The sequence below is a fragment of the Natator depressus genome, chromosome 1 (assembly GCF_965152275.1).
Source record: "Natator depressus isolate rNatDep1 chromosome 1, rNatDep2.hap1, whole genome shotgun sequence".
In the NCBI taxonomy this organism is placed as follows: Eukaryota; Metazoa; Chordata; order Testudines; family Cheloniidae; genus Natator; species Natator depressus.
The window spans coordinates 141,688,152-141,713,778 of NC_134234.1; the positions used below are offsets into that span (position 1 = coordinate 141,688,152).

The window sequence follows — 25,627 nt, forward strand, 5'->3', positions numbered from 1 at the left end:
CTGGACCATCTTTCCTGTCTGCAAATACTAGTATGAAAAGCGCCTCTGCCGTACCATACTCAACCTGTTTACTGTTACAGGCCACATATGCAGCCCACAATGAGTTATCTGGGTCACATCCAGTACCACCTGTATGGCCCTGAGGATGTCACATGGGCTGCATTACTGCTCTGGAGTGACCACATTTTAGTATGAGAGAGGTGGTTCAGTCATTGGCCTCTGTGATACTTCCAAGAAGGCTACAAACTCTGGTGATAGCTTTTTGTAATGTAACGCCTTGCATGAACTGCCAGCTTACGCTGGATTTAAGCAAGTAGCCTAAAGGTTAAAGATGGTCTCTTTACCAATTTCATCAACTGTCCAGCTCCCACTGATAACTGGACCCTTTAATTATTTGAGAAATCACTAATCTCTCTTGCTCCAGTAGGAAAAAGTGACAAAACATCCACAAATGACAAAAAGAATGTGAAGAAGTCTGTGGTGTCAAAGCCAAACACTATCAAGACTATGTTTATGGCTAGTGCTGGGAAGAAAAACACAGATGTAAGTTGTATTTTTATATTTCAATTTAAATGTCCTACGTTCAGTTAGACTTGTAACTTTATTTTTTTCGCTCAAAGTGACAAATGTTTTGGTTACTGCTGTTTTGACTTTTTTAAATCAATTGGCACACAAGCCAGACTTATCAAAGCTCCTATTGGGAGTTTCTGGGTGCTGGTCACTCTTGAAAATCTGGCCCATGGTATGTGGAACCTCCTTATTCTGCATGGACCGAGTCTTTCGGTTCAGTTAAGTGCATATAATTAAGTCTATATAGCTAATACAGCTGTCTAATATTTTACAGAAAACTGTAGATTTGTCCAAGGATGATTTACTTGGGGATATTCTGCAAGATCTGAATGCTGAGGTAAGTAGTTGAATTTTGAGGGGTGTAATGTTCTGAACCCCCTAATCAATGATGCAATTCATCCAGTTGTCAGAAGTTTGTAAGAAGCATTTTTTAAAAAAACTGGACCACCTAAGATTTTGTTATTTTAATGAAGTCATTCCCAACTCTTGGCTGTGACAGTCTCTGTCCCATGAGTCATCTTTAGGTACCCACGAAGTCAGGTCAGCCAATGACTTTAGTTAATCAGCATGACAGTACTCGTTACTGTATTAGCAGACTTCCTTAAAATTGTAAAGACTAACACTTTCAACAGCATGTATCACAATGTCCTTTGGGGTTACTGAACATGACACGTCATTAATATAAATGAAAATTACAATTATATTTTAAAAAAAATAGACTATTACCATGTCCTTCACTTAGCTTTAATATACATATTAGATACTCATCCCCATACTTTTTGATACCTAATTTTACCTTATAACTGATACCTTAACTGTTACTAACATCACAAACATCTAAATAGTTCAGGAAATGCTTTCATGCTATCCTGATGTTGTTTGCTGTTGCAAGGCATATGTGGAATACCCGACTTAGTTGAAGGTAAGTGAGAAAAACATTTTAATACAAAATACTTTCATCCTATTTTCACTTAAGCACACAGTCTGTTGTTGTGGAATGGTTGGCTAGTCAATAAAGCTTTGGAGTTCACTTTCTAATGCGCTTCTCCTCATGTTCTAAATAGCATTAGCTCTTTCTGCATTTATAGGCATAAATGTACATCTTAAAATTGCTTGTCCACTAGTATGCCAACTACTAGTAGAAAACCAACTACAAATCTTCCATAACACATTCTCCTTAACTGTTTCAGTGGTAGCTGTGTTAGTCTGTATCAGCAAAAAAAACGAGGAATCCTTGTGGCACCTTAGAGACTAACAAATTTATTTGGGCATACGCTTTCGTGGGCTAGAACCCACTTCATCAGATGTAAGATCTGATAAATTTGTTAGTCTCTAAGGTGCCACAAGGACTCCTCGTTTTTCCCCCCCTCCTCCCCAACTATTGACTTTACAGACTGTTTCAGTAGAGAACACGTCACACTTATGACTCTCAGCCATAACTGATTTTTTTAACTTTTTTTTTGTCATACTTCATATTAACCATAGTCTAAAAAAAATCTACGGTGAGGGATGGGAAGCATCTGAAAAACTTTCCATTGCATCCACACATTTTTAACTGAATTTCTCTGGCTCTTGTGGATCTCCAAACTTCATCCAAACCAAATTCATGAAGACTTGTGTCATCAAGATTCCTTCTTTTATTTAAATGCTAGCAGTCTGCTTGATGCTGTATAAAATACAAGGAAAGATGGTCCCTGTCCTGTGACTTACGATCTAAAATTTTTATTGACTTTCTTTTCACACCAGGATTTTGTATAATAATATATTATCAGTTGGCATCATACTCCCACTACTGCTTTGGCTGTTCTGGACCCTCTGGGCCTTTGTTTTGCATTCTCCTCCAGTTTAGGAGCAAGCTATGTAGCTGCTTTTAATGATTTTTTTTTTTTTTTTTTTTTAGTTAATTTTTTCACAATGTTAACACTCAAAACCAAAACCTTTATTAGAATCCTTGTGGCCTTATCACTTTAAGTGAATTGGGGGGGAAAAAGTGGCTTAGTTGGTGGGAAGGATTTCTTACTTGCTTTGGGAGCGTTTCCCCAAATTCCCTAAGTGAAGACACTTCATAGTGTCACTTTTTGTTGGGACTCTGATACTTTTGCAGTAGCTGATGCAGCATGCATGCAGGGTTAGAGGGAGAAGAGAAAAATTGGGTGGCTTTTTCTGTCTTTGTCAAATTCTAATGGGCCATTCTCATGTTCTCCATCCTCCTTTTTAGACCGTTCAGATAACTCCACCTCCAGTTGTAAAGCTAAAAAAGAAAAGACCTGTTGGAGCTTCACTGAATCCTTTCTCTGTACAGTCACAGGCCCATACGGTAAAGTTGCAGATCCAAATTGATGATTTTTTTTTTTTTTTTTTTTGCTTATGACTAACTTATGTCTTGAATAAGTAAGCTCCTGTTTTATTATTGGCTTCCTTAGTAAAAACAAGGTCTGTAATTTCCTTTTTGGTACTCTAATATAGAGATGAAAATACACTTTTGCCTCTGACTATCTTTATAGTTGGATGGGTACATGCTGTAGCTTCAGTTATCACTAAACCATTCATACAGTGCTGTAGAGTTACATGACACTTTACACATAGATACTTCATATGCACTAAAAAGCTTATCTAAACAAGATATGAGAAAAGGATATTGAAGGGTTTATTAAGGGAGGATGAATTTTTAAATGAATTTGGAGGAAAAGACACTTGGCAGATGGGGGCACAATGAAATAGGCATGAAGTGAGGTGGGAAAAGGAGATAAGGCAGAAAGATTGCAAAGAGCTTGTTCAAAAAGTTGAAAATAGAAAGATGTAAATAGGGGAAATATTTAAGAATGTGGGTGCGTGTACGGACCTCCAGTTTTGCAGAAGGTGGGGAACCAGTGGCAGACTTCTGATAGGGGTAATATGGTTTGAGAGGAGGCATGAAAGATGACTCTAGCAGCAGCTTTTTGGAGAGACTCACTGCTGAGAAGCAGGGAGACTGGACGGTAGGCTATTGCTATGTCAAAAGCCTTGATATATGGGCAGTGGTTTTAGCAGTGGAGACAATGAGGTGAGGACAGACTTTTTATGTGAAAAGACTTAGTGAGAGCTGCAAGGAGGAGAGAAGAGTCAAAGACTGAGGTTCAGGACCTGGAAAGTGGGACGGATAATGGAATTGTTGATGGAGAGATACAGAAACAGGAAAGCTGAGAAGTTAATGTTTGAGGAGGTGAGTTTGAAATGGCAGCTGGGCATCCAAAAGATGTCAGGGAATAAGATACAAGACTGGGTGAAGAGGAAGCCACTGGAATTTGAAAATCATCTTGTGTAGTAGAAGTAGATGAAACCGGGGCAGTAGATAAGATCACTGAGGAGAAAAAGAGGGGCCAGAAAAGAGAAACTGAGGAACAACAGTAGGGAAGAGAGTCAAAGGGATTTGGAGGTGGCTGATAAATGTTCATGGGCGAAGAAAGAGATGTAGCATACAGGGACAGTTTTTAGTGAGGGATACGATTGAAGTATACAAATGGTATAGAGGAGGTAAATTCTGTTTACCATTAAAATACAAGAATGACAGTACAATTGGAAAAACAAATTAAAAACTGAAACATACTCTTACACCATGAATAATGAACTTGTGGATTTGTCACAAGAGATTATTGAGACTAAGAGTTTAATAGGATTAAAAAAATTACCCACGTATCTAAATAAGGATCTAAACCCTGATGCTTCGGGGGTGTTAGTCAACTACTAGCTGACATAGGTTAGGAAGAAGAGACGTGCTCTTCCATAATTGTCCGTGCTACTATTTTCCTCTGAAGCATATGATACTGGCCATTGTCAGAAAGCTGGATTACATAGGCCAATCGTCTGATGGCCCTAGAACAGTGATTCTCAAACTTCTGTATTGGTGACCCTTTTTACACAGCAAGCCTCTGAGTGCAACACCCCCTCCCCCCCCAAATTAAAAAACACTTGTAATAGCGTTAAATAATTTTTTTTAAATGCTGGAGGTGAAGTGGGGTTTGGGGGTGGAGGTTGACAACTTGTGACCTCCAACCCCCCCCACCCCCAATGTAATAACCTCACGGCCTCCTGAGGGGTCACCACCCACCGTTCGAAAACCCCTGTCCCAGAAGGAGCAGTTAGAGGTTTTAAGAGCTGTCCGCAAGGTAGAATGAGAACCAGGAAGACAGTCTTGGAAACTAAGTGGAAGAGAGCAGGTAGTGACTAACATTTTCTATTTCAGTAGGCAGATCTGGAAACATAAGTACAGAGAAGTGTCTATTTGGTTGAAGTAGGAGGAGTCATAAGTACCTTAGTGAAGGTGCCTTCAGCAGAGGGCAGAAGATGAATAAGAGAGGATGAGGTTGGAGAAGGTAACAGTCTAGGATTTTGGAGAGTAAGAAAGGGAATAGGCAACTTTGATCAAAGGAAGGCTTATTTAAGACAAGAATAATGATTGGGCACTGGGGTAGACGAGGTAAAAAGAAGTAGAGAGAATAAATATTAACATCTTTTAAACTCTATTTTAGTTTACAGTAGTTTATTTTGATTTACAATAGATCAGCTGCACAGACCTGTATCATTTAGTGGCTGACAGTGGACCTTTAGAGCATTAGATTGGGACTTGGGAGACCAGGGTTCTATTCGTGGCCGAGACTCTGGCCTTCTGTGACCGTGAGCAAGTCACTTCATTTTCCTGTTCCTCAGTTTCCCCATCTGAACTATATGATGACATTAGTGAGGCTTTGCTCAATAAAGTGCATAGAACTATCACCAGTCTTTTGAAGGTCTCATGACTCCCAGCCCAGAACACCTTTTTCAAGGTTAAAGGCAGGGGGGTAAGATGAGGTAGCTGCAGCTGTTCCTATGTCCTATCTGAAGCTCTAGCTCTGAGCAGACCTTGGAAGCTGAAGAGAGGGTTTGGGAACATTTTAGGGATTTTTTTTTTTATAGCAGCAAGCTTCTACGTGCCTTGAGTGTGTGCAAATGGCAACTTTTTTGGAGGCTTATAGCTCAGCTAAATCTAACCTGAATAACAAAAGGGGCCTGCCCCCTGATCAACTTCTGAGTCTCTGCTACAAAGCATAGGGAAGTTGGAACTCTTCAGTGAAATGATTGGAAACCAATTTTAACATTAGGAAGACAACCTCTTTTCCCCTGACCTTGCTGTTGGAAATTAATGGTCTTTGCTGAAACTTTAAAAAGAGGTATCAGCCGGAGGTAGAAGGAGCCTGTAAAACTTCAGTCCACACAGTTAGTTTGGCCAAGTTATAAACAACTGAAAAAGTGCTTGGGCTGCCTTAACATGGGCAGGGCCCCGTGTAGCCTCTGTTGGGGTGGCTGTGGGATTCATTCCTTTTACTACATAACAGTGCTCCAGAATTGGACCTTTCATTGAAAAATTGTTCTTCCCTTTATGGTTTCAGTGACACCCCCCCCCCCCCCCCAAATGTAAACAGTCTTAAATGATGCAGTGTTCTATGTCTGCATCTGTAGAGACCTCTTCGGTCTGAGGGGCGTATTCATCTCAATCAGGGCCCTGTGGAATTTGGATACTATGGTTACATAAACTGGCATTCACCAATTTGCTGCAGCTAGGCTCACAACTGTATTTTTCCCCTGCCATACCATACCTACCGCTTCCCTTACAGTTGTGAGTTAATTGGAGTACAGTACGCACTCCCTGCACTGTTCCATGGAGTAAGTCAGAAGAGAGTTGTGGGAGCGAGAATTTAACTTCCTGGCTGTATCAATGTATGCTGGCAAACTAGGCTGTCTGGGGAGCTAGAGAGAAGCTGTTGAAACTGACAACCAGCTCCATTCTTGCCTGGTCCAAATGGGGAGAAGAAGGAGGTTCTGAGGTCAGCCTCTTAGCTCCTGAGCTGAGGCCTGGGGAGAACAGCCCAAAACTCATGGCCAAAAATAATCAACAAACGCTGTCTATTAATAGTTTTCAACTATGACCCATAGAACTGTCTTTTTTTGAGTGTGGGGTTGGAAATAGAAATGGTGGTAGAATAAATGTTGCCACGGAATTGAGGAGTTGTTGCTGAGAAATTTGGTGTCGTGCTGAAGAGTGTGCCGAACCCTGACTGTAGGCCTTGTTGCCAACTTCATGTATAACTAAACACTGTAGTTCTCCTTTAACTTAAGGAAGATTAAAGTTTAATTTGTGCCTAAAATATTTTTTCAGGTAGTAACCCCTATAGTAAGGAAAGCTCCCACTACTGTCAGAAAGGAAGTTCTTTCTCCAACTACCTCTGATCCTAAGCATACCAGTTATGCAGCAAAACCTGCTGCAGTCCATAAAGAGAATGGTGCTGAGTATACAATAAAAGCTGCGGAAAACGAAGAACTGGTGAAGGCAAAACCAGAGAAAGCTATTCAAGGTATTTTAAAAATTCTGGCAATGGAGACAGCAAATGTAGCATGTTCTAAAATATTTTAGTTAACATTGGGGCAAAGTATGAAAATAGCTTTCGGTGGTTCACATTAATGTTGTATACTATGTGTATGTATGTACTAGAATGATATAGTATATTGTATTAATGATTAAACCCCTTAGTTCTTTTTACAATGCTTACAGAAGATGATCAGGGCATGATGGATTTTGAGGATGGGGATTTTGATGAACCGATGGAAGCGGATATACCAGAGACTGCCGGGGCCCTGAAGAAAGAACAGAAACTAGAAGAGAAAGAGGCACAGCCAGTGGTTTCTGTGAAGGAAGATGCATCCTTTTTGTAAGGATCTGTGGTTGCAAAAAACCTTTTTTGCAGAAAGAAGTTCTATTTATGACTTCATTATATTTGGACTTGATATTTACATATTTATTTTTTCTCAAGGCACTGTTCTGTGATTGCACTGTAGGGACTTTAAAAATGTGCAGGCTGAAGGGAGTAGATTGGCTGACTGCTACTTAAGAAAAGGGATACTTCATGTTTCTGGGGATAGACCATTCCTGTCTGGGTAAACAGTGAAATGTTTTAGGTTAAGTGCTCAATGTATATTGCAAAGAGCTGGTGACGTAATGTGGAATGCTTAGTGCTGATGAGCAGAAATCAGGAATCACTAAAGATTTATATTACCAAATACCTTATAATTGCCCAAAACATGAATGATCGTTAAAGCCAGTTTCCCATGGCAAAGAGTGATGCCATTGAAGTTAAAAATGCAAAAGTAATGATTTTAAGGTCCTTTTCTTATATAGGAGAGTTTTGAAGCACCTTTTTAATACTGTTTCATGACTGAAAATTATGAGAAGTCAAATCATGGTTTTGAAGTGTACAAAGTTTTTCACAGAAACAAGTAATGACTCTGTCCCACCCCAAATAGCTTACAGTTGAAGGTAGCCTTGCAAACTGATGGGATTACTCATGCTGTAATGACTTGCATGTCTAGGGTCTGTCTAATAGTTCAAAGCAACTTTCAATGCCTGTCTGCCGGATATATGAGAGCTATATTTGTGGGGGAAATAATGGAGTATTGCATGTTAGCTAGTTCTGGTGACGGATCTTAAGTCATGTCTTCTCAAAAGTTATGGTTGTAGTGAACATACAACCTTACTCATCTGTTTTTCAATACTTGCAGAAGTTCTTTTCTCCCCGATATGTCCTGTTGGACCAGAATGGATAAGGATGAAATTGATTTAGTTGCCTCAGAAGTTCAAGTGGACCCCAGTTGCCTGCCACTAGTGAACGGGGAAGATGGTGATCAAGTCTTTAGGTTTTATTGGCTGGATGCTTACGAAGATCAGTATAGTCAACCAGGTATCTACACATTTTAAAGATGGAAAGTAACTCTCTCGTTCCCTTCATTTGATTCTAGCCATTAAGGCTGGGATTTTCAAAGGAGCCTGAGGGATGCCTAGCTGCCCTCTAAGCCTGTTGAAGTTCTCCCCCGGAAGCTGCTTTGTAACTTGCACAGGGTTTTCCTCCCTCTATATGATATAACCACTTGACAAAATGAAAGTCTTGTCTATTATGTTTGGTCTGTTATAGTGTTAGGGGGAAGGAAAAGGATTTTAGTGCTGTTAAATCAAGGGAATATGCCGACATTCTTTACCTCTGTGTGCTAGGAATGAGTTGATGTCTCTATCTTCTTGGGTAAGTGGTACAATAGTTAAATGAACTGGTCTCTTGCTTTTGAAAATCTAATTTGAAATCCTGATTAGATCATTCGTTTGGTCTCCTGTGTCCTGATAAACCTGTCTTTGTATTACAAGTCACATGAGTTGGAGGAGAGGAGGCAGACTGGTTGTGCAATAGATGATGTTGTGCAAAAATCTTCATAAAGCTCTGCCAAGATACCTCAGTCCTAGCTCACTTATTTCATAGCTCTAGTGCTTTTGGAACCTGTCTTTCATGCATATCAACCTCATTCAAACTCTTAGTGGTAGAGGAAAAATACCTATTTTGGAGGCTTTGGACTAATGCTCCAAGTGCTAAGTATAATGCATTTTGCAGTTACACCTTTCTTAACTTGTGGTGCCAAGGGGTTAAATAGGAGTCGGTCTCTTTTGTATGCTGAGTGCGTTGAAAAGCTTCCTCATGAGAGCAGCTAGTGATCACTGAAGTCATGGTGAAATCAATTATTCTAATATAAAATAGCTACTCTTGAAGACCCTGCTATTGTTTTTTACTTCTATCTTGGCTTGAAAGTCAGTGGTTGCTGAATGGAACATAATTATGAAAGGATTTATTTTTCTTGCATATGAGAAGAGATATCCTGTCCTTATTGTGACATTTTCAAGGATGAATAATAGACTGCACTTGGTTTCAATTAGTAGTGCAGGGGGGAAGTAAATTTTGACATTGTTTATGCCCATTTTCCATAAAAATCATGAAACTATTAAACAAAAACAATGTCAAATACATTGCTTGAAATGAAGCTAGACTGCAAGATAAATAAGACTCTAAAATAATTTGTAACTTTGAAATAGACTCTGTTTTCCTTCATGATTCCCTTTAACTGTTTTATGGAGAGAATTGGAAGGCTGTACTCCTATCTTAAAAATTCGAAGAAATGAATAATAAAATAAAACAATAGGTGTCCATCTGGTGCTCTGGTCACCTGTCCCATAGCTTAAAAAGCTAAGAATAAACCAGGAACTACTCATCAATATCTCAACCTTAGCTCACATCCTTATTAAAAGCTTAATGAAGGAGGAGGGGGAGAAAGAGAATGTGGGCTCTGGTGGACCAAGTCCTGAAATTGAAGATCCCCCCCCCCCAAAAAAAATTGTTTATTATTGAAGGAGCTCCAGCTCCCACCAAGTCCAAAATTATGTAGGGATTTTTTTATAGGTTAACACTAGGCTTATGGGAATATGATTTTTATTTTTTAATAATTTTGGGTGGGGAATAAAATGTTTGTTTTGAAGCATTTTTAAAAATTTTTATCAATGTAGATTTTCATGGTTGTGGGAGATTATGGGAAGAGGTTCAGATGACAGCGGGGAGTCAGACAGTGATTGAATGACAGAAGATCTTGAGATTCAAAAAGTGAAGGCTTTATAACTTGTTAATGTTGTATAATGTTAAAACACATCGTTGACATCACGTCAGACTATACAGAGTAAACATTCTTGTTCTTGAGCAGCAGTGTTCTTAATTTTTCCTGTCTGTTAAAATCTACCATTATCAATAGAAATATTTGTGTGTGTGTGTGGGGTGGAGGGGGGGAGTGAAACTGACGTTTACCAATAAAAATGTAATCCTTCCAAGCCTAGTTAAAACCAAACTCCTGAATTCTACCCAGAAGCTGGTTTAATGTGCTCCCATCTTACAAGTCCACTTAAGTTGGCTGCAGCATTCTGTGCTAGCTTCAGTTTTCAAATGTTTCCAAGGTGTAATTCCATGTAGTGTGCATTATAGCTGGTTCGTGATACCTTACTCTTGCAGTGACACAAATGTGGATAATTGTGGCAAGGTCCACAATGAAAAGAAAAGATTGGTGAAAAAGCTGTTTTGGCTACACCTGTTACCTGGACATCCAGGAGCACCCTGAATTTAACAGCATCCCCAAGTTGTCCACCTGTATTGTCGCACTCCCTTTTACTGATGTAAATTCCACCAACTTCCAGTTGCTTTGCCTAGCCTCACTGTTCTCTCTCTCTCTCTCTTACCTGGATGGAGTCACAACCAGCTAGCTGTCATACAAGACCTAAGTTTTCTAGGCACTGGGAAATGCATCCCATTGTTCCAGAAGAGTCAAATGTGATGGGGATGTAGAGCTGGGTACCTTCAGCATACTGAATGCAATGAACTCTCCTCACTAACCCTCCTAGTGGCCCCGTATACACACTGAAAAAGACAGGTGACCAGCACCGTGCAAGAGAGCCCTTGGGGCAGGGGAATTGTTTCATTTATTTCATTGACCTGGAGTTGTAGGAAAGATTGTTGTACTTGTGGGGTCTTGGTTTTTGTGTGTGCTATTTTTTTTGAGTAATGTATTGTCAAATATAAAACTTTCTGGATTTTACTATGGGAATTATTGCTGCTAAAATTCGTAAGTTTGGGACTTGAAGCTGATAAATACTGCAATCCACTGAAAATTTCACTTAATAGAAGGCCTTCCACCGACTTCATTGGGTACAAAGGAGTCTTAATCTTGGAGAACTGAGTAAGGAAAAGGCTTCATTGTCTTGGTTACCTTCCAGACGGAGGTGTGTTAGATGGTTTGAGCCTTTTATGGAGTGATTGATATCGCACACATTTCAGCATTTTCTTTCTTCACCTACTTTTTTTAAAAAATTTTTTGAAGCTCTTAAACCAATTTAGGGGGAATGAGAAGCTATAAGAATAGAACTCTGAGAATAGAAGATAGTGGTGTGATACCATCTTCTGTCTTTGGCATTGCTTGGTTACCACAGTGTTGGAGGTATAGTGAAGGACCACATAAGTACTAGGTTTATAAAGCGATTGCTTAGATATTTGTAGAGCACTGTCAGCAGATGGAACTGTTCAAGGACTACACATTGGAAATTACTTTGGTCCTGGGGATGAATTAATCTTTATTTAGTTATACTTAAAATGGCAGCTTTTCTGCTAGCAGCATCTTTGAGAATTTTTGGTTCCCTAATATCTAGTCTTCTCTTCCTTTCTCAGGTGTGGTATTTCTGTTTGGTAAAGTGTGGATTGAATCAGCAGAGACCTATGTCAGCTGTTGTGTGACAGTGAAAAATATTGAGAGAACTATCTATCTACTGCCACGTGAGATGGTAGGCCTGAATTTCAGTGGGCTGCTGATAGGAAGCTATTGAAGTAAAATGCCTTTTGACTTGTTTACATGGCTGAAACAGGCTGTGCTGATCATTGCAAATGTGATATTCATCATGCGAAAAACAGAGTAGAATATCCCTGATTTTCAAGCTATAATGACGTGGCTGAGAAAAAGGCAGTTCCTTTACCTGAAACTAATGGTGGCAGTCTTCTTGAGTGACCTTCTGCTTACCATGTTAAGTTTCCAAGTCCTCTGTTTTCAGTGGTATTTCATAAATTTGATGTTTTGTGAACTAATATATTTTGGTGCCATAATATTCCTTGGCTACAAGCTTTGATTGTATGTCAAGTTTACCCATTAAAACAACTCTGAATTTTGTTGGCTTGTTAATTTTGTTAATGTTTGTTGTCAGAATCTGTAAATGAAATAATTTGATTTGACTCTCTTTAAAGCAAATGGACCTAACTTCTGGTAAAGAGACGGAGAATCCTGTGACTATGATGAATGTCTACCAAGAATTTAATGACCAGATTGCTGTAAAATACAAGATCATGAAGTTCAGATCCAAGGTTTGTGTCTCTTGTACATCATGCTCAATCCCCTCCTATTTTTCTGTTTTCGGAGGGCAGAAAACTTTCAGTGGATAGCAATGCTGGTTGGTGTGTGGGTGGAAAAGGCAAAGTTATAACTGGCATGTATGTGTATGTTTTCCTGTAACAGCCAGGCAGTGACTGACTGAATCTTTCTCAACTCAAGAATAAGTGAAGCAGAGTTTGGAGATAGGCCTAGTATAGAACAGAATTTTAACCCCAAAGCAAATATGATTAATGGCAGAATGTTGATAAAAGGTCAGCAGGATGATCTCTGTGAGAAGTCAGCTTTCTTTGAGATCTAAGGCTGTATCCTGACTTTTCACACTACGACTTGTTACATTGAAAACAGTTTTCAAATATGGTTGTGACCAAACAGTTTTTGTATACGTGCCATCATGATTATAAATGTCAAACCCTGCTAAAATCCTGCCAACGGATTAGTTAATAGAACAGTTTTAGCCAACACAACTTTGTGAATCAGTTCTGTTTCTATATTGTGGACCCCGAACTACTAATGGAACTGTTTCAGGGTCTTCCTTCTTCCTCCCCATCTCTGCCACATATACTAGAAGTCAGTGTACTACATTTATGTAGCACTTCCTGTTTACCGTAATGCACTTTTTGCCCAAAGCTTGCTGAGGGATACACACAATATGGCTTCGCTTATTAGAATAGAGAAAATGTACATGCCCAGGTGAGCTAGCAACTAAATGGCAGTCCTTTTGTGATGCTCACAGTACGGATTCCTGGACTGCCAATATTCATTTCTCTTAAACATCCTAATTTTTGTAATGAATATTGAGCACAAGAGGGAAAACCACCTGTGGCCCTCTGGATAGGGCACTGGGCTAGGACTCAAAATTTGGTTCTTCCATTGACCTGCTGTGACATTGAACAAATTGTTTCACCTTGTTGCTTATTTTTTCCCTTCCACTTTTTATCTGTTGTTTTTCTCTTTAGACTTTAAGCTCTCTTGGGCAGGAACTGTTTATTATGTGACTGTACAATGCCTAGCATATTAGGGGGTCCTGATCTTGGCTGGAGCTTCTAGACACTACTGTACTGTAAACCATTAATAAGGCAGATAACATTCGCTTTTTGTGGGAATTAGGATGCCATCTTGAGATCTAAACTGTTCATTGGATCCCTAGTTGTGCTTGACATTTGTGATTCCTCTACGTATTTGGGCCACTCCACAAGTAGTTAAGAGAATGGTGAAGCAGAAAAGGTTGCTCTGTTGGAAAATAGAGGCACACATGATGTGGGATAGAGAATTGGTATCAGAGGAATCTGTTCATAAAGGTACAGTTCTGCAAAGCAAAATATGCAGAAATTGTGCTAGCAAGGGCATCACAAATCTGGACTGAAGAGCATTGCTTGAGCTGTGTGAGGAAGCTTATTCAATCACTTCACAAACACTCATTAACTTTTCTTTCCCTTTTCCCTCTTTAATGTGTGTGGATAAAATGCAAATATGTCTTTGCAGTTCAGACTTGGATGAAGATGAGTGCAATGCTAGCATCATGTTTCTTCAATTAAGTGGTCAGATGGCTCTTCCTACTTTTTGGAGTGTCTTGGAGTATCAAGTTGAGAGTTCACAAAGAATTACAGTATAACTTTGGGATTAGTTTTGATTTTCTTGGATTAGTGATCAGTGCTGTCATTATACCCTTGTGTAAAATGTTTGGCAAATGGTTTGAAAGGCAGAGGAAAACAGAGGAAGAATGAATAAAAACACAGGTGTGTAAAATGAGGGGAAAATCAAAATATTGATGGACAACTCTAAATGTTCTAAAGCATGATGGAAATGCAAGTGCTTCCCAAATGCCTCTTAAATAGCAAGTTCACCCAATAAATATCATACATCTGTGCAGCAAATATGTAACAGTGCAGTATTTTCAGCCTTCAATAGTGGACAGATTGTATGATTCTTTGGCACATTCCAGCAACACACATTTCATCTGTTTCAGAATTTCTTATGATCAAAATAATTCTGACAAGTTTACCTTTGAATTTTTTTCACTGTTTCTACTTGTGTGTTCTCATTATAATGTACTTGTAAATGGGAGATGTAGGTGGGTAGTTTAAGATTGGGTGTACAGCAAGGATATGGCAGCTCACTGCTCAGGAAGAACCCTGAAGTTGAGAAAATAACTAAAGTTTAATGAAGCGGGCTTCAATAACAAGTGACTTGGAAGCATATGCTTTGGATTGTCCTTTGAAAAGGTGCTGAAGGATCAGAAGAACTCTTTTTTTAAAAAAAACAACAACAACAAAAAAAAAAACAAAAAAACTTGTGCACGTGCAAAGTGACAGTTAAAAGACGATATGGGAAGAGATGATAAAGATTAAAATAAAGATACAACTGCAGGTAGAGATTATAGATGTTTGAAAGTGGGGTAAGCCACAGTGCAAAACCCTCTTTTATACAGACGCAGTGTGTCTAAACTGGGTGTTGCAGTTACCCCAGTACAAGTCTTGTCCGTATAGACAGGCCTGTATTTCAACATGATGACGATAGCTTTGTTCATTGCATAGCAAGATATCAAACAGAGGCCTTCTGTGTGAAGACGAAATACTGGTCTGAGAGAGGACAAGCAAATGTTGTATCTTACTGTTCAGATGGGAATTTGCTACCAGGTCTGAATTGACTTTTCTCTGTATATTAAGACTTTAGCTAGATGGGGAAGGCTAGGGGGAATGGTCTCCTATAAAGCTTTGAACACTACATAAGCATACTCTAGCTAATCATAGTTCCTGCATTGCCAGAAAAGGATGGGAAAAATTAATACCTTTAATCATATGATATGCATCTTTGTGAACTTTTTTCAAAGAACATGCCTTTTATTGAGGCATTAATACTTCAGTATTACAACATGCTTGGCCTGTTCTTTATCTTTCAATAAACAAAACTACAGTAGTAAAAGGCTTGCTTTCTAGTCTATGAAAGTTTGCTAATTCTTTGAAATTCTTCTCGCTCAAGTTGCCTTTGATTTCAATGGGAGCTGCAGGATCAGGCCTAAGAAACAAATACAGCTTTCCTTGAAGTCTATTTTAAAATTGTAAATTAGCTTCTCCAAGGCCATTAGGAGAAGGCCATTAGGCTTAAACAATGACTTTTTTTAAAAAAAGGATTGGCTCTAAAATTTTGCCCTGTAGCTTTAATGTTCAGTTCCTCCATTAACAGTGCTATTTTTGAAATATTTGGAGGAAGTTTTCATTAATTTTATAGCAAGATGACTTCAGATACCAATGCCTTTTTCAAAATAAATTGATTATAATGGAGGAAATAATTAATCTGCTTTGTTTTCATGTTGAAGTGATAAAGCTACAGTGGCTATGTGCAGAGCTGGCTGAAACTCAGGATTTCTGGTTTGTGGGAAATATTGGTTTTGTTCCAGTTCAGATCAAAAATTGAAATTTCCCAGAAACTGGAAATTCCATAAGTTTCATTTTTGGAAACACTGACACATGATGTTTCTGAAACAAAATATGATCTTGGATACCCCAACAGCTGCTGACTGAAATTGATGTGATTAGCAGTAGTAAAACTGACAAGGTTTTCTGAATAGCAGCGGTGAAACTGACAAGAATCCTGTAAATTTCAGTTGATAGCTGCCAGGGCTTGTACTTTTGCAGCAGCACTGCTCAAAAACCTCTCCTAAAAAAATGATTGAAAATATTTAAGTGAAAATATTGCTACATACCAAGCTGATGTGACCTGCTCAATAGAACTACATCTAATCCATGACCCGATAATTTATATTGGAACAAAGGGAAGATAACTTCAATCAAGGAAGTGCGTGCTTTAAAAAAGTAAACTGTAAAGTCTTAGAATCAATCTGGGAAACTTTAAAAGATGATCCAAAATGGATATATGGGAGAGCTAATTTTGTGCTGGGAGTAACTTCATGGACACAGAATTGTTCAAGTAGAGTGACTTTTGTAACACTTTGAAAAAATATAATAGGTATTAGATAGTGAGAGAGAATTATATGTATTATTGTAACACCTACAAGCTCTACTCATGAACCGGGACCCCATTGTACTAGGTGCTGTACAGAACACAAAGACAGTAAAGGGTAAGCTTTGCCAACAGAACCATCACACTTGGGAAGTTCCTGCCATGCCACCTTTTATGTGGGCCCAGCAGGGCTTCTCGGACACTCTGGCTGCTACTGGAAATAACAGTAACTTAAATCATTGGTTATATTGGAGATGCTGTGAGAAGTGATGACATCTGGCATTAGCACACCATTGCTTGTGGCAGTAATTTTATATGTGCCCATCAAAGCTTTGCCAACAGCAAACTTGGGATTGTGAGTAGACTCTGTAAGGCATAGCATTTTCCCCACACACCTACCACTGATTGTGGCAGGAATGGAGCCTGTTCAAGCCAAGTTGGGCAAGTTCTTGACAAATCAATTTGAAAGCAACATGACTCCAGTCTGAAACTTATCAGCCAATCATTGCTTCTCCATGTCTAATCTCTGAAAGGAACACTTAATGGGCAGATAGCATTTTTATGGCTCTTTGCACGTCACTGTAATTATGATCAGAGAGGCTCACATGCTCTCTTTTACTCCATAGTCAGGTTAAATCCACAAGAAGTGGTTTGAACCTATGTCTTTAAAAAAGACAAGACAGTAGTGGAGTCCTGGTTTATGACTAGGGCCAGTAGGACCTCTGGCAATACAAATAACAACACACGCCACAAGTGACTCCTCACCATCCATTTGCATAATGGCTGCAATGTGCTGTTCTCCAGCTGGTGCAACAGCATAGATTAGCCATGCAAATCCGGAATCCTTAGCCTCCAGGAAATTTTAACATAGTTTTGAACAGTAAGGCTATATCTACACTGCGCACCTTAGAACAGCACGACTGTGCCACTACGGCCGTGCCATTGTAAGGCATGTAGCGTAGCCACTCTTTGTCGCCAGGAAAGAGCTCCTCTGACGACCAAATAAAACCACTCCCAACGAGGGATGGAGAGCTGTCTACACTGGTGCTTTTCATCATTAAAACTTTTGTCATTTGGGGGTGTGGTTTTTTCCCCCCACACCTCTGAGCAACAAAAGTTTTAACGCTAAAAGTGGAGTGTAGACAAGGACTAAGTGTGGTTGGAGCCTGCTTTAGCATCGCTGGTAGCTTATGAACATGACGTTAGAGACCTACTTGTCCAATAATAAAGCTGCTGCTTTATTTAGCTGCTGTAAGGAGAGTAATGAGATCAGATGAATGAGCATTTGCATCACGTTTGGTTTTTATTCCTTTCTTTCTCTTATTGGGAAGAATGTTCAGTATACTGATATTTTTAAAAAAATCTTAGCACCTAATACATAAATACAGTATTTAAAATGTGTTTCTTTTTTGCATAGAAAGTTGAAAAGAATTATGCTTTTGAGATCCCGGATGTTCCAGTGAAGTCTGACTACCTAGAAGTTAGGTACCTGGTGAGTAAAACTAATCTGATTAGAGGCCACATCACTGAAATAGTTCTGTTGAACTTAATCTTATTTAAGTACATATATTAACATAATTTTGTCCTTATTTATGGCTACACCCACTTCACAACGTGTAAACTAGTTGCTTTTTATTTTTAAAATTTGTCTTTTGGAGCTTATTTAACTTAGTGTTTTTCATTTGCTTGTTTTCCTTATATCATTGATGTGCTGGCCAGTCCCTGCCATAGCTAGTTAATTACAATGAAACTGAAAGTGAATAACAAAAATTAAAACATTTCAAATCCGTATATCATAGATCTACTAAAGCTTTCTATGTATCTCGGTGTTAGCTGCACTCCCCCAAAAATAAAACATGATGAAATTAAAACAATAATTTCATCCATCAATGTTAATGACTTATTAATTATGGAAGTATCTATTCCTGATTAGTCAGGCTTTCTTTTTTTTTTTTGTTTACTTTTGTGCCATTTGGGCTCAGTTAAACAATATATTTGAATGTGTGTAACTTTAAACACCCACAGGGTTGACTGTTCTCAAGCCTAAAGTCAGGCATATGCTTAAGTGCCTTGTGATAGCAGGACATTTGTGTGTAGTCAGTTTAATCATTTGTATTGGTCTTTTATGAGGCTCTTGGGCAGGAGAAACTTTCTTTAGAAATGAGGGAAATGGAGTGACAGACCCACAAGTTCCCAGCGGGGCTCTGGGACAGGGATAGTAACAATAAATTTTAATCATTTAAAAAAAAACTGACAAGGTTTCAAATTGACAGTGTTCCCTTCTAAATACATTTTGTTAATTGCTGAGAAGGGGACATTAAAGGCACCATCTTAATGCATTCAGCCACTTTGCAGGGATTAAGGTTATATCTGAAGGGTGAAGTAAATGCATGTTAGCTGCCCAAAATGCTGCTTTAGCACTTCAGGAGCATTCTAATCTTATTGGTCTGCAAACAGTGGCTGTAGCTGGAAAGCTGTCAGATGCATAAAACGATATAATTAACTTGCAGTATTTACTTAAGCAGTTTCTATATTAAAAATGTTGAGTTATGTGGGTCATGGCTGATACCAACACAGTCTTGTTTCCTATATGGACACAGATTTTGGCATTTACATTTTTGGATCAATTTCCTGGCTTATGTGTAGGCTTGCAGATTTTCCTTTTTTTTTTTTTTTTTTTAAATATATAATTTCCACAGATAATATGGGTTTATTTTTAAGGATTTTTTTCTTCTTTTTTTTCCTATTTAAATTTTCACAGTTGGGGAAAATTAAAGAAGAGGCCAGACAATTTTTTAATTACAGTAGACCTTGAGTTTCAAAAAGTTAAGCTTTATAAATCATGAAAACACATTGTTAACATCACATGTCAAAATATACAGAGTAAATATCTTTAAATCAACAAACCATACCTGTTTTTACTTTTCATTCACTAGTTTGTAACAAGCCTAATTTAAAATTCAATGGATTCTGACTCTAAGTTCTCAAGCAGCATTTTTCTTACTTTTCATATCGGTACATTTCAGTTGTTGTTGGGAATACTTTTTCATTGGTTTGTGTAAGTTCAGTGAAATTGACGTTTGCAGATATTTACTGATAAAAATGGAATCCACCAAAACCTACTTATGCAGAGGTTTATTAAAACAATAGTCTGATACTTCTTGGGTTGCTATATTACTTTCTGATGTGATGGAGTTTCACTCATGTGATACTGGCACATTTCAGATATGGTTTAGTTTGTTTATACTACTGCTTGAGCATAATAAATTGATACGCCTTCATTTTATTTAAAAAAAAAAAAAAAAAAAAAAAAAAACTTATCCCTTTCTTTTGATTGTCAGGCTGAATTCCCCCGGCTTCCTCAAGATCTGAAAGGAGAGACGTTTTCTCATGTATTTGGAACTAACACTTCTAGCCTGGAACTTCTCTTGATGAGTAGGAAGATCAAAGGACCAAGCTGGCTGGAAATAAAAAATCCACGTATGAGGATTTGCATGTCAAATACTTAATAAATTGCTGAAAAATAAATTTGGAGGGGGATGGTAGATGAGTTGACCAGTACAGTTCTATTTTGTCAAATCTTTTAAAAGTTCTTGAGGGCAGTATTCTGAGAAGCAATGTTTAGATTTCATATACAGGACCTATTAGAAAGCAGTTTATTTTGAGAGGCAAGCAAGATTTGCTTAATTGGTCTCTTTTCAATGTTGACAGCTCTTGAACTGATTTCTCCCCTTGCTTCCTTCACCCTTTCCCCCCAGTTCTGTACTCTGTTTTGTGCTCTTTGGGACTTGATCCTTCAGAATGTCACTTTTTATACAAAAAGTGGGCAACGGCACCACAGTAGTAAGGTAACTGGGCTTCTTGTGATACCCCCCCTTAAAGAGGAGAGGGAAGGAAAAACTTGATTTGATTCTGTGACCGAACTTCTAAATGGTTCTGAGCGTCCTTTTAGCTCCAGTAATGCCACAGTGTAAAATGTTACAGGAATTTAGGCAATCGCCATGCTTGGCTCAGAGACCGTGTTTGATCATAAGTGTTTAATTTTAACTTTACTCTGAGTTCTGGAACTGTTTCTGGATAACACCCAGTACAAATTACTCCATCGATAGTTTATACAAAATGACATGGTTGGAAACACCCAGTGTGCTTTCAACTTAGGTCATTGTTTGAGTGTTTGTCTATGGGGATCCCACTCTGTGTGCATGTGCACCTCATACACATTCAGAATCTTTAAACATTAGTGTCTCTGGAGCCATGCCTTCTCCCTACATGTCTTCATGCTCCCAGCAACCACAGGGCATAAAGGGCAGAGCAGCTGCAACCATTTCTTAGTTCCCTCTTACCAGCTTTGGCAGTGAGATGGAACCAGGCAGTGTCCGCCTGCTGCCCTGTAATCCGTTCTCTATCCTTATCTAGCTTGTTAGGGTTAATTCCTTAAATATCTCCTGTGTTTTCTTCAACTTTTTCTTTATTTGTTCAGTGTTTTTAAAAAAGCACCTTATTTTCTCTCAGCACCTTGTGCCACAACCACTTAAAATAGCAGCTTCAAATCCTGCCCATCTTGTGACTGGCTTATTCCCCTTCCAGACAGTTTGTTTTTGTCTTGGTGAGAGCCTTGTACCTAATTGATGCTCCATCTGCCAGTTGTCCGTTCTCCAGAACAAGAAAATTGAGAGAGGCTAAAATTGTGTCTTCTGGAGCAGCCTGTGAGGAGCATTTCAGACCCACAAGAATGGGCATGGAACTCCAAGATGGGACTTTCCACCTCTTAGTCTGTGTGCTCCCATGACATCCAGGATGCAGCTGCAAAGGCTGGTATCAGTAAGAAGTCAAATTCGGGACTGACTGGCCAAAAAGCCTTGGTAGCCAAAGACGTGCTCAGTACTATTAGCTGCTGCAGCAACAAAGACAAGTACTGCCTCTTCCACACAGAGCTAAGGTAGATCAGAACATTGGATCAAACCTGGTACTGATCTTACTTCCTTGAGAAAGGAAAAGTTGAGAGGCCTCAGGAGAGTTATTTCCTTTACACTCAATTCTTTGGAGGAGAGTGAAGTCCTCATACTAAAGGGGCAAGTGACACTGATTCAACTTTCTTCTTGGCACCGAAGGGCTCTGAGGCTACTCTGGTCCCTACATCTGATACGGATTCCTACAAAAAATTGAAATAGTTCCTCAGTTGATAGTGTCAGTAACTGTTCTGGTTACTGCATTATTGGTGATGGAAGTTATCTCTTCTCCCATACCATTTTTGCTATTGAGTGCGCGTCATCTGGCACTGACTCAAATGTCTAAGCTCCTGGTACAGACGTTGCCTGAGAGATCAGCACTGCAGATAGAGGAGACCTTTTCCTAACCATACTTTCTTCCCCATCCAGTACCGCTGGGAGCTTTCACCTCATCACTCTCCAAGATCAGGAGATGATTCATTCCTCCAGTCCAGAATCCCTCATTTCAGAGCCCCAGCTTACCCACCATGTGGATGGCATATAGCGGAATCGAAGTCTCCTGTATGCATGTCCTCCAATTCTCTCTAATATCCAGGATGATATGGAAAGTCTGAATGCAGCAGATCCTGATAGTTCCTTGTTGGCTGAGGCATTTTTGGCTAATGGGTCAGTTCCAAATGTCAACTCAGCCTCCAATAGCAATTCCAAACTGTTCAGAAATAATATCACAGGACAACGGTCACATTGAACCCAGACTTGAAATTGTTACACGTGACAGCTTGCATGTTGGCTGGGTTAAGTGCCACTGACGGAGACTGTTTGTTATATGCACAAGAACTCCTGTGGTGAAGCAGGAGTCCCTAATGAGTAATGAAAAATGTACTCCTCGCAGGTGAAAAGATTTTCTTTTTGGGCAGCCCAGCACAACCTTGATCCATTTGGAGATTCCTGTTACCAAGATCCTTAATTATATCATCCATCTACATTTTTCTGGATTCTCATTCTGTTCAGTTACAGTCCCACCTTGCAGCAGTTTCGGCATGCCACCCACCCAGAGTCATGTTTGTTTTTTTCTTACACTTCTGCATCCAGATTTTTAAGAATTGCTTCCCGCTTCCCACTGATTTAGGAAGCCACCTCCCAAATGGGATCATAATATTGTCCTTTGAGGCCTCCCTTTGAACCCTCTTCTGAATACTCTATACCACCTTACTCTCAAGATATCTTTTTATCATCCCCACTGGGTCAGACAGAAGGGTCCGTGAACTCCAAAGTCTCACGGCCAACTCTTCTTGCATAACATTCCACGAAGATAAGATGGTTTTGAGAAGCCGTCCTAAATTTATTCCCAAACTCGTGTCAGACTTTCAGTTAAATTAATATATTAATCTCCCTCTTTTTCTTCCAAAACCACACACTTATCCAGAGGAGAAGAAACTTCATATTTTAGCTGTAGTGAGGGTCTTGCTATGCTACCTGACCAGGACAAAGCCCATTTTCAGCAATGCCCCTGCCTTTTTTGTTGTTATAAGTGGTGATTCCAGAGGACATGCCATTTTTTCCTCAGATTATTTAAATGGATCACCTAGCGTATTTCATTTTTCTGTCATATGGCTGCTGTTCCTTTTTCCTCTAAATATCACAGGTCATTTGACTAGAGCTCAGGCTTCAGCAGACAAGGAAGTATCCCCATTATCTCAGAACTGCAAGGCAGCCATTTGAAATAGTCCCCTCATTTTTGTTAAACATTATGTCCTTGACCTGGCTGCAAGATCAGATACCAAATTTGGGAGGGCGGTGTTAAAATAGCTGATTAGTTAGTGGTAGTCTGGACTCCTCAGTTCAACCTTCCAGATAGGGCACTGCTTGCCAGTCACCTAGAGGTGGTATCCACATGGACAAATGTTCAAAGAATTAAAAACATTACTTACCTTATAGTAACTGTGTTTTTTCATGATGTTTTGTCGGTGTGGATCCTACAACTACTTTTCTTCCCTGTTTTTTCAGAATCTCCCTTAAATGGAGATTCTGAATGAGCAAGGGAACTGACTGATGGTTACGGCTTCTCTGCCCTTGGTTAGGGGACACGAGGACAAGCAGGGCACAGACATTTCAGTGACATTTCAGTTTTACTAATAACCTGGTATTCAGCTGTTGGATGAGTTTCATCTCACAAGCATACTTAAAGGGATACGCATGGACAGAACAACTTGGAGAGCCAGTTATTGTAAGGTAACCATTTTTTTTTCTCCTCATGATGACCTTATCATTCTTGTAAGTGGCTCATTTGTTTCCGCAGAGCCCTTGAGTCATTCAGTCAGTTGGTGTAAGGTGGAGGCAACGGCCCTGAAACCTGACTTGGTGAATGTAGTTAAAGATCCTCCTCCTCCTCCTCTTGTGATCATGTCTCTCAGCATGAGGACAATTCAGAATGTGAAGACTCACCAGCATGAGGTAAATCATCAGCTTTGGTGATGTTTGATTTTTTTTCTATGGCATATGCTAAGTAAGAATTAGTAACTGGAAAAACTTCACCAACCAAAAAGCCTTGATTGTGATGTCTGCAATAGACCTGATTCTGTGGATCTGATTCCTCAGTGAGATCTGTGCAGGTGAACCCCTTTGTGGGCTGATGTGTCCATCTGCTCAGAGCTCATTACAAGATCAGGATCTCAGTTTGTATATAAAATTTTGTTGTTTTATGGAAAACACCCCAAAATGCAATCTTTGGTTATAGAAGACTAAATAAATCTTTTTCTTTTAAAGAAACACGCAACAGATTATATACACCCAATAATGTGGCTTTTAAGCATTATGTATTCTGGGTAAAATAAAGGATTGCCTCTGATAAAACAAATTTTTAAAGCAGAATGGGAAACAGATTTAAACTCTCATACTAGCTGTTATGCTGCCGCCACTTTTTATTCATCAAGATAGAATACCACAGCAATAGACTCTTGTCATAACTATAAAGGGAAGGGTAACCACCTTTCTGTATACAGTGCTATAAAATCCCTCCTGGCCAGAGGCAAAATCCTTTCACCTGTAAAGGGTTAAGAAGCTAAGGTAACCTCGCTGGCACCTGATCCAAAATGACCAATGAGGGGACAAGATACTTTCAAATCTGGAGGCGGGGAAAAAGACTTTGGTCTGTCTGTCTGTGATACCTTTGCCAGGAACAGATCAAGGATGCAAGCCCTCCAACTCCTGTAAAGTTAGTAAGTAATCTAGCTAGAAAATGCATTAGGTTTTCTTTGTTTTGGCTTGTAAATTTGCTGTCCTGGAGGAATGTGTATTCCTGTTTTTGTGTCTTTTTGTAATTTAAGGTTTTGCCTAGAGGGATTCTCTGTTTTGAATCTGACTGCCTGTGAGATTCTTCCATTCTAATCTTACAGAGTGTTTCTTTTTTCTTTGTTTTGTTCTTCTAATAAAGTTCTGTTTTTTAAGAATCTGATTGGGTTCTTAGGGTCCTAAGAAACCCAAGCTGGTCTGTGCTCAAGTTGTTTGCTCTCAAGCCTCCTCAGGAAAGGAGGTGTAAGGGCTTGGTGGGATTGCTGGGGGAAGAGGAACTTCAAGTGGTCCTTTTCCCCGGTTCTTTGTTAAAGTGCTTGGTGGTGGCAGCTTACCCTAGTCCAAGGGCAAAGATTTTGTGCCTTGGGGAAGTTTTTAACCTAAGCTGGTAGAAATAAGCTTAGGGGATCTTTCATGCGGGTACCCACATCTGTACCCCAGAGTTCAGAGTGGGGAAGGAACCTTGACAACTCTAGATCAGTGGTGGGCAACCTGTGGCCTGGCTGCATGCAGCCCGTCAGGGTAATCTACTGGTGGGCCACGTGACAGTGTTTACATTGACTGTCGGCAGGCATGGCCGCCCGCAGCTCTCGGTGGCTGCGGTTCACTGTTCCTGGCCAATGGAAGCTGCAGGAACCAGCGGCCAGCACGTCTCTGGCCATTGGTCAATGTAAACACTGTCTTGTGGCCTGCTGGTGGATTACCCTGACAGGCTGAGTGCGGCCCGCGGACCACAGGTTGCCCACCACTGCTTTATACTACCCACTGTAATTAAATGCTTTAAACTTTATATTTTAAACATGCTAACAAGTTGTTCTCACCATGTTAACTTTCTAAAACCTGCATTAACCAGAATAAAGTTCCAAAAAAGCTAAAGCTAATACTGACCTACTAGCCTGTAGTACGAGATACCAGTATTGATTATATGTGCAGATTATTTGTACTGTTTCCAACAAACTCTTTTATTAAAGCTGGTCAGAAGCATTCCGGCAAAGTGTGTTTTGTCAGAGTTTGGCCAATTCACCAAAATTGAAACATTCTGTGGAGAGCAAGTTCCA

At 39.5% G+C, this 25,627-nt stretch overlaps 1 protein-coding gene across 4 annotated transcripts in view; it reads left to right on the forward strand.

The window, feature by feature from the left end:
• POLA1 (DNA polymerase alpha 1, catalytic subunit) overlaps window positions 1-25,627 on the forward strand; it is a 349,929-nt gene that overhangs the window by 20,748 nt on the left and 303,554 nt on the right. For 3 of the 4 annotated variants that reach the window (XM_074968368.1, XM_074968396.1, XM_074968387.1), the window contains exons 5-15: window positions 425-543; window positions 845-907; window positions 2,789-2,887; window positions 6,743-6,938; window positions 7,136-7,292; window positions 8,140-8,318; window positions 11,658-11,770; window positions 12,225-12,341; window positions 17,747-17,821; window positions 19,671-19,809; window positions 23,578-23,732. In XM_074968368.1, coding sequence (XP_074824469.1) covers window positions 425-543; window positions 845-907; window positions 2,789-2,887; window positions 6,743-6,938; window positions 7,136-7,292; window positions 8,140-8,318; window positions 11,658-11,770; window positions 12,225-12,341; window positions 17,747-17,821; window positions 19,671-19,809; window positions 23,578-23,732 — 1,412 coding nt within the window. The remainder of the gene's footprint in view (window positions 1-424; window positions 544-844; window positions 908-2,788; window positions 2,888-6,742; window positions 6,939-7,135; window positions 7,293-8,139; window positions 8,319-11,657; window positions 11,771-12,224; window positions 12,342-17,746; window positions 17,822-19,670; window positions 19,810-23,577; window positions 23,733-25,627) is intronic. The other variant, XM_074968379.1, reaches the window with a different exon arrangement.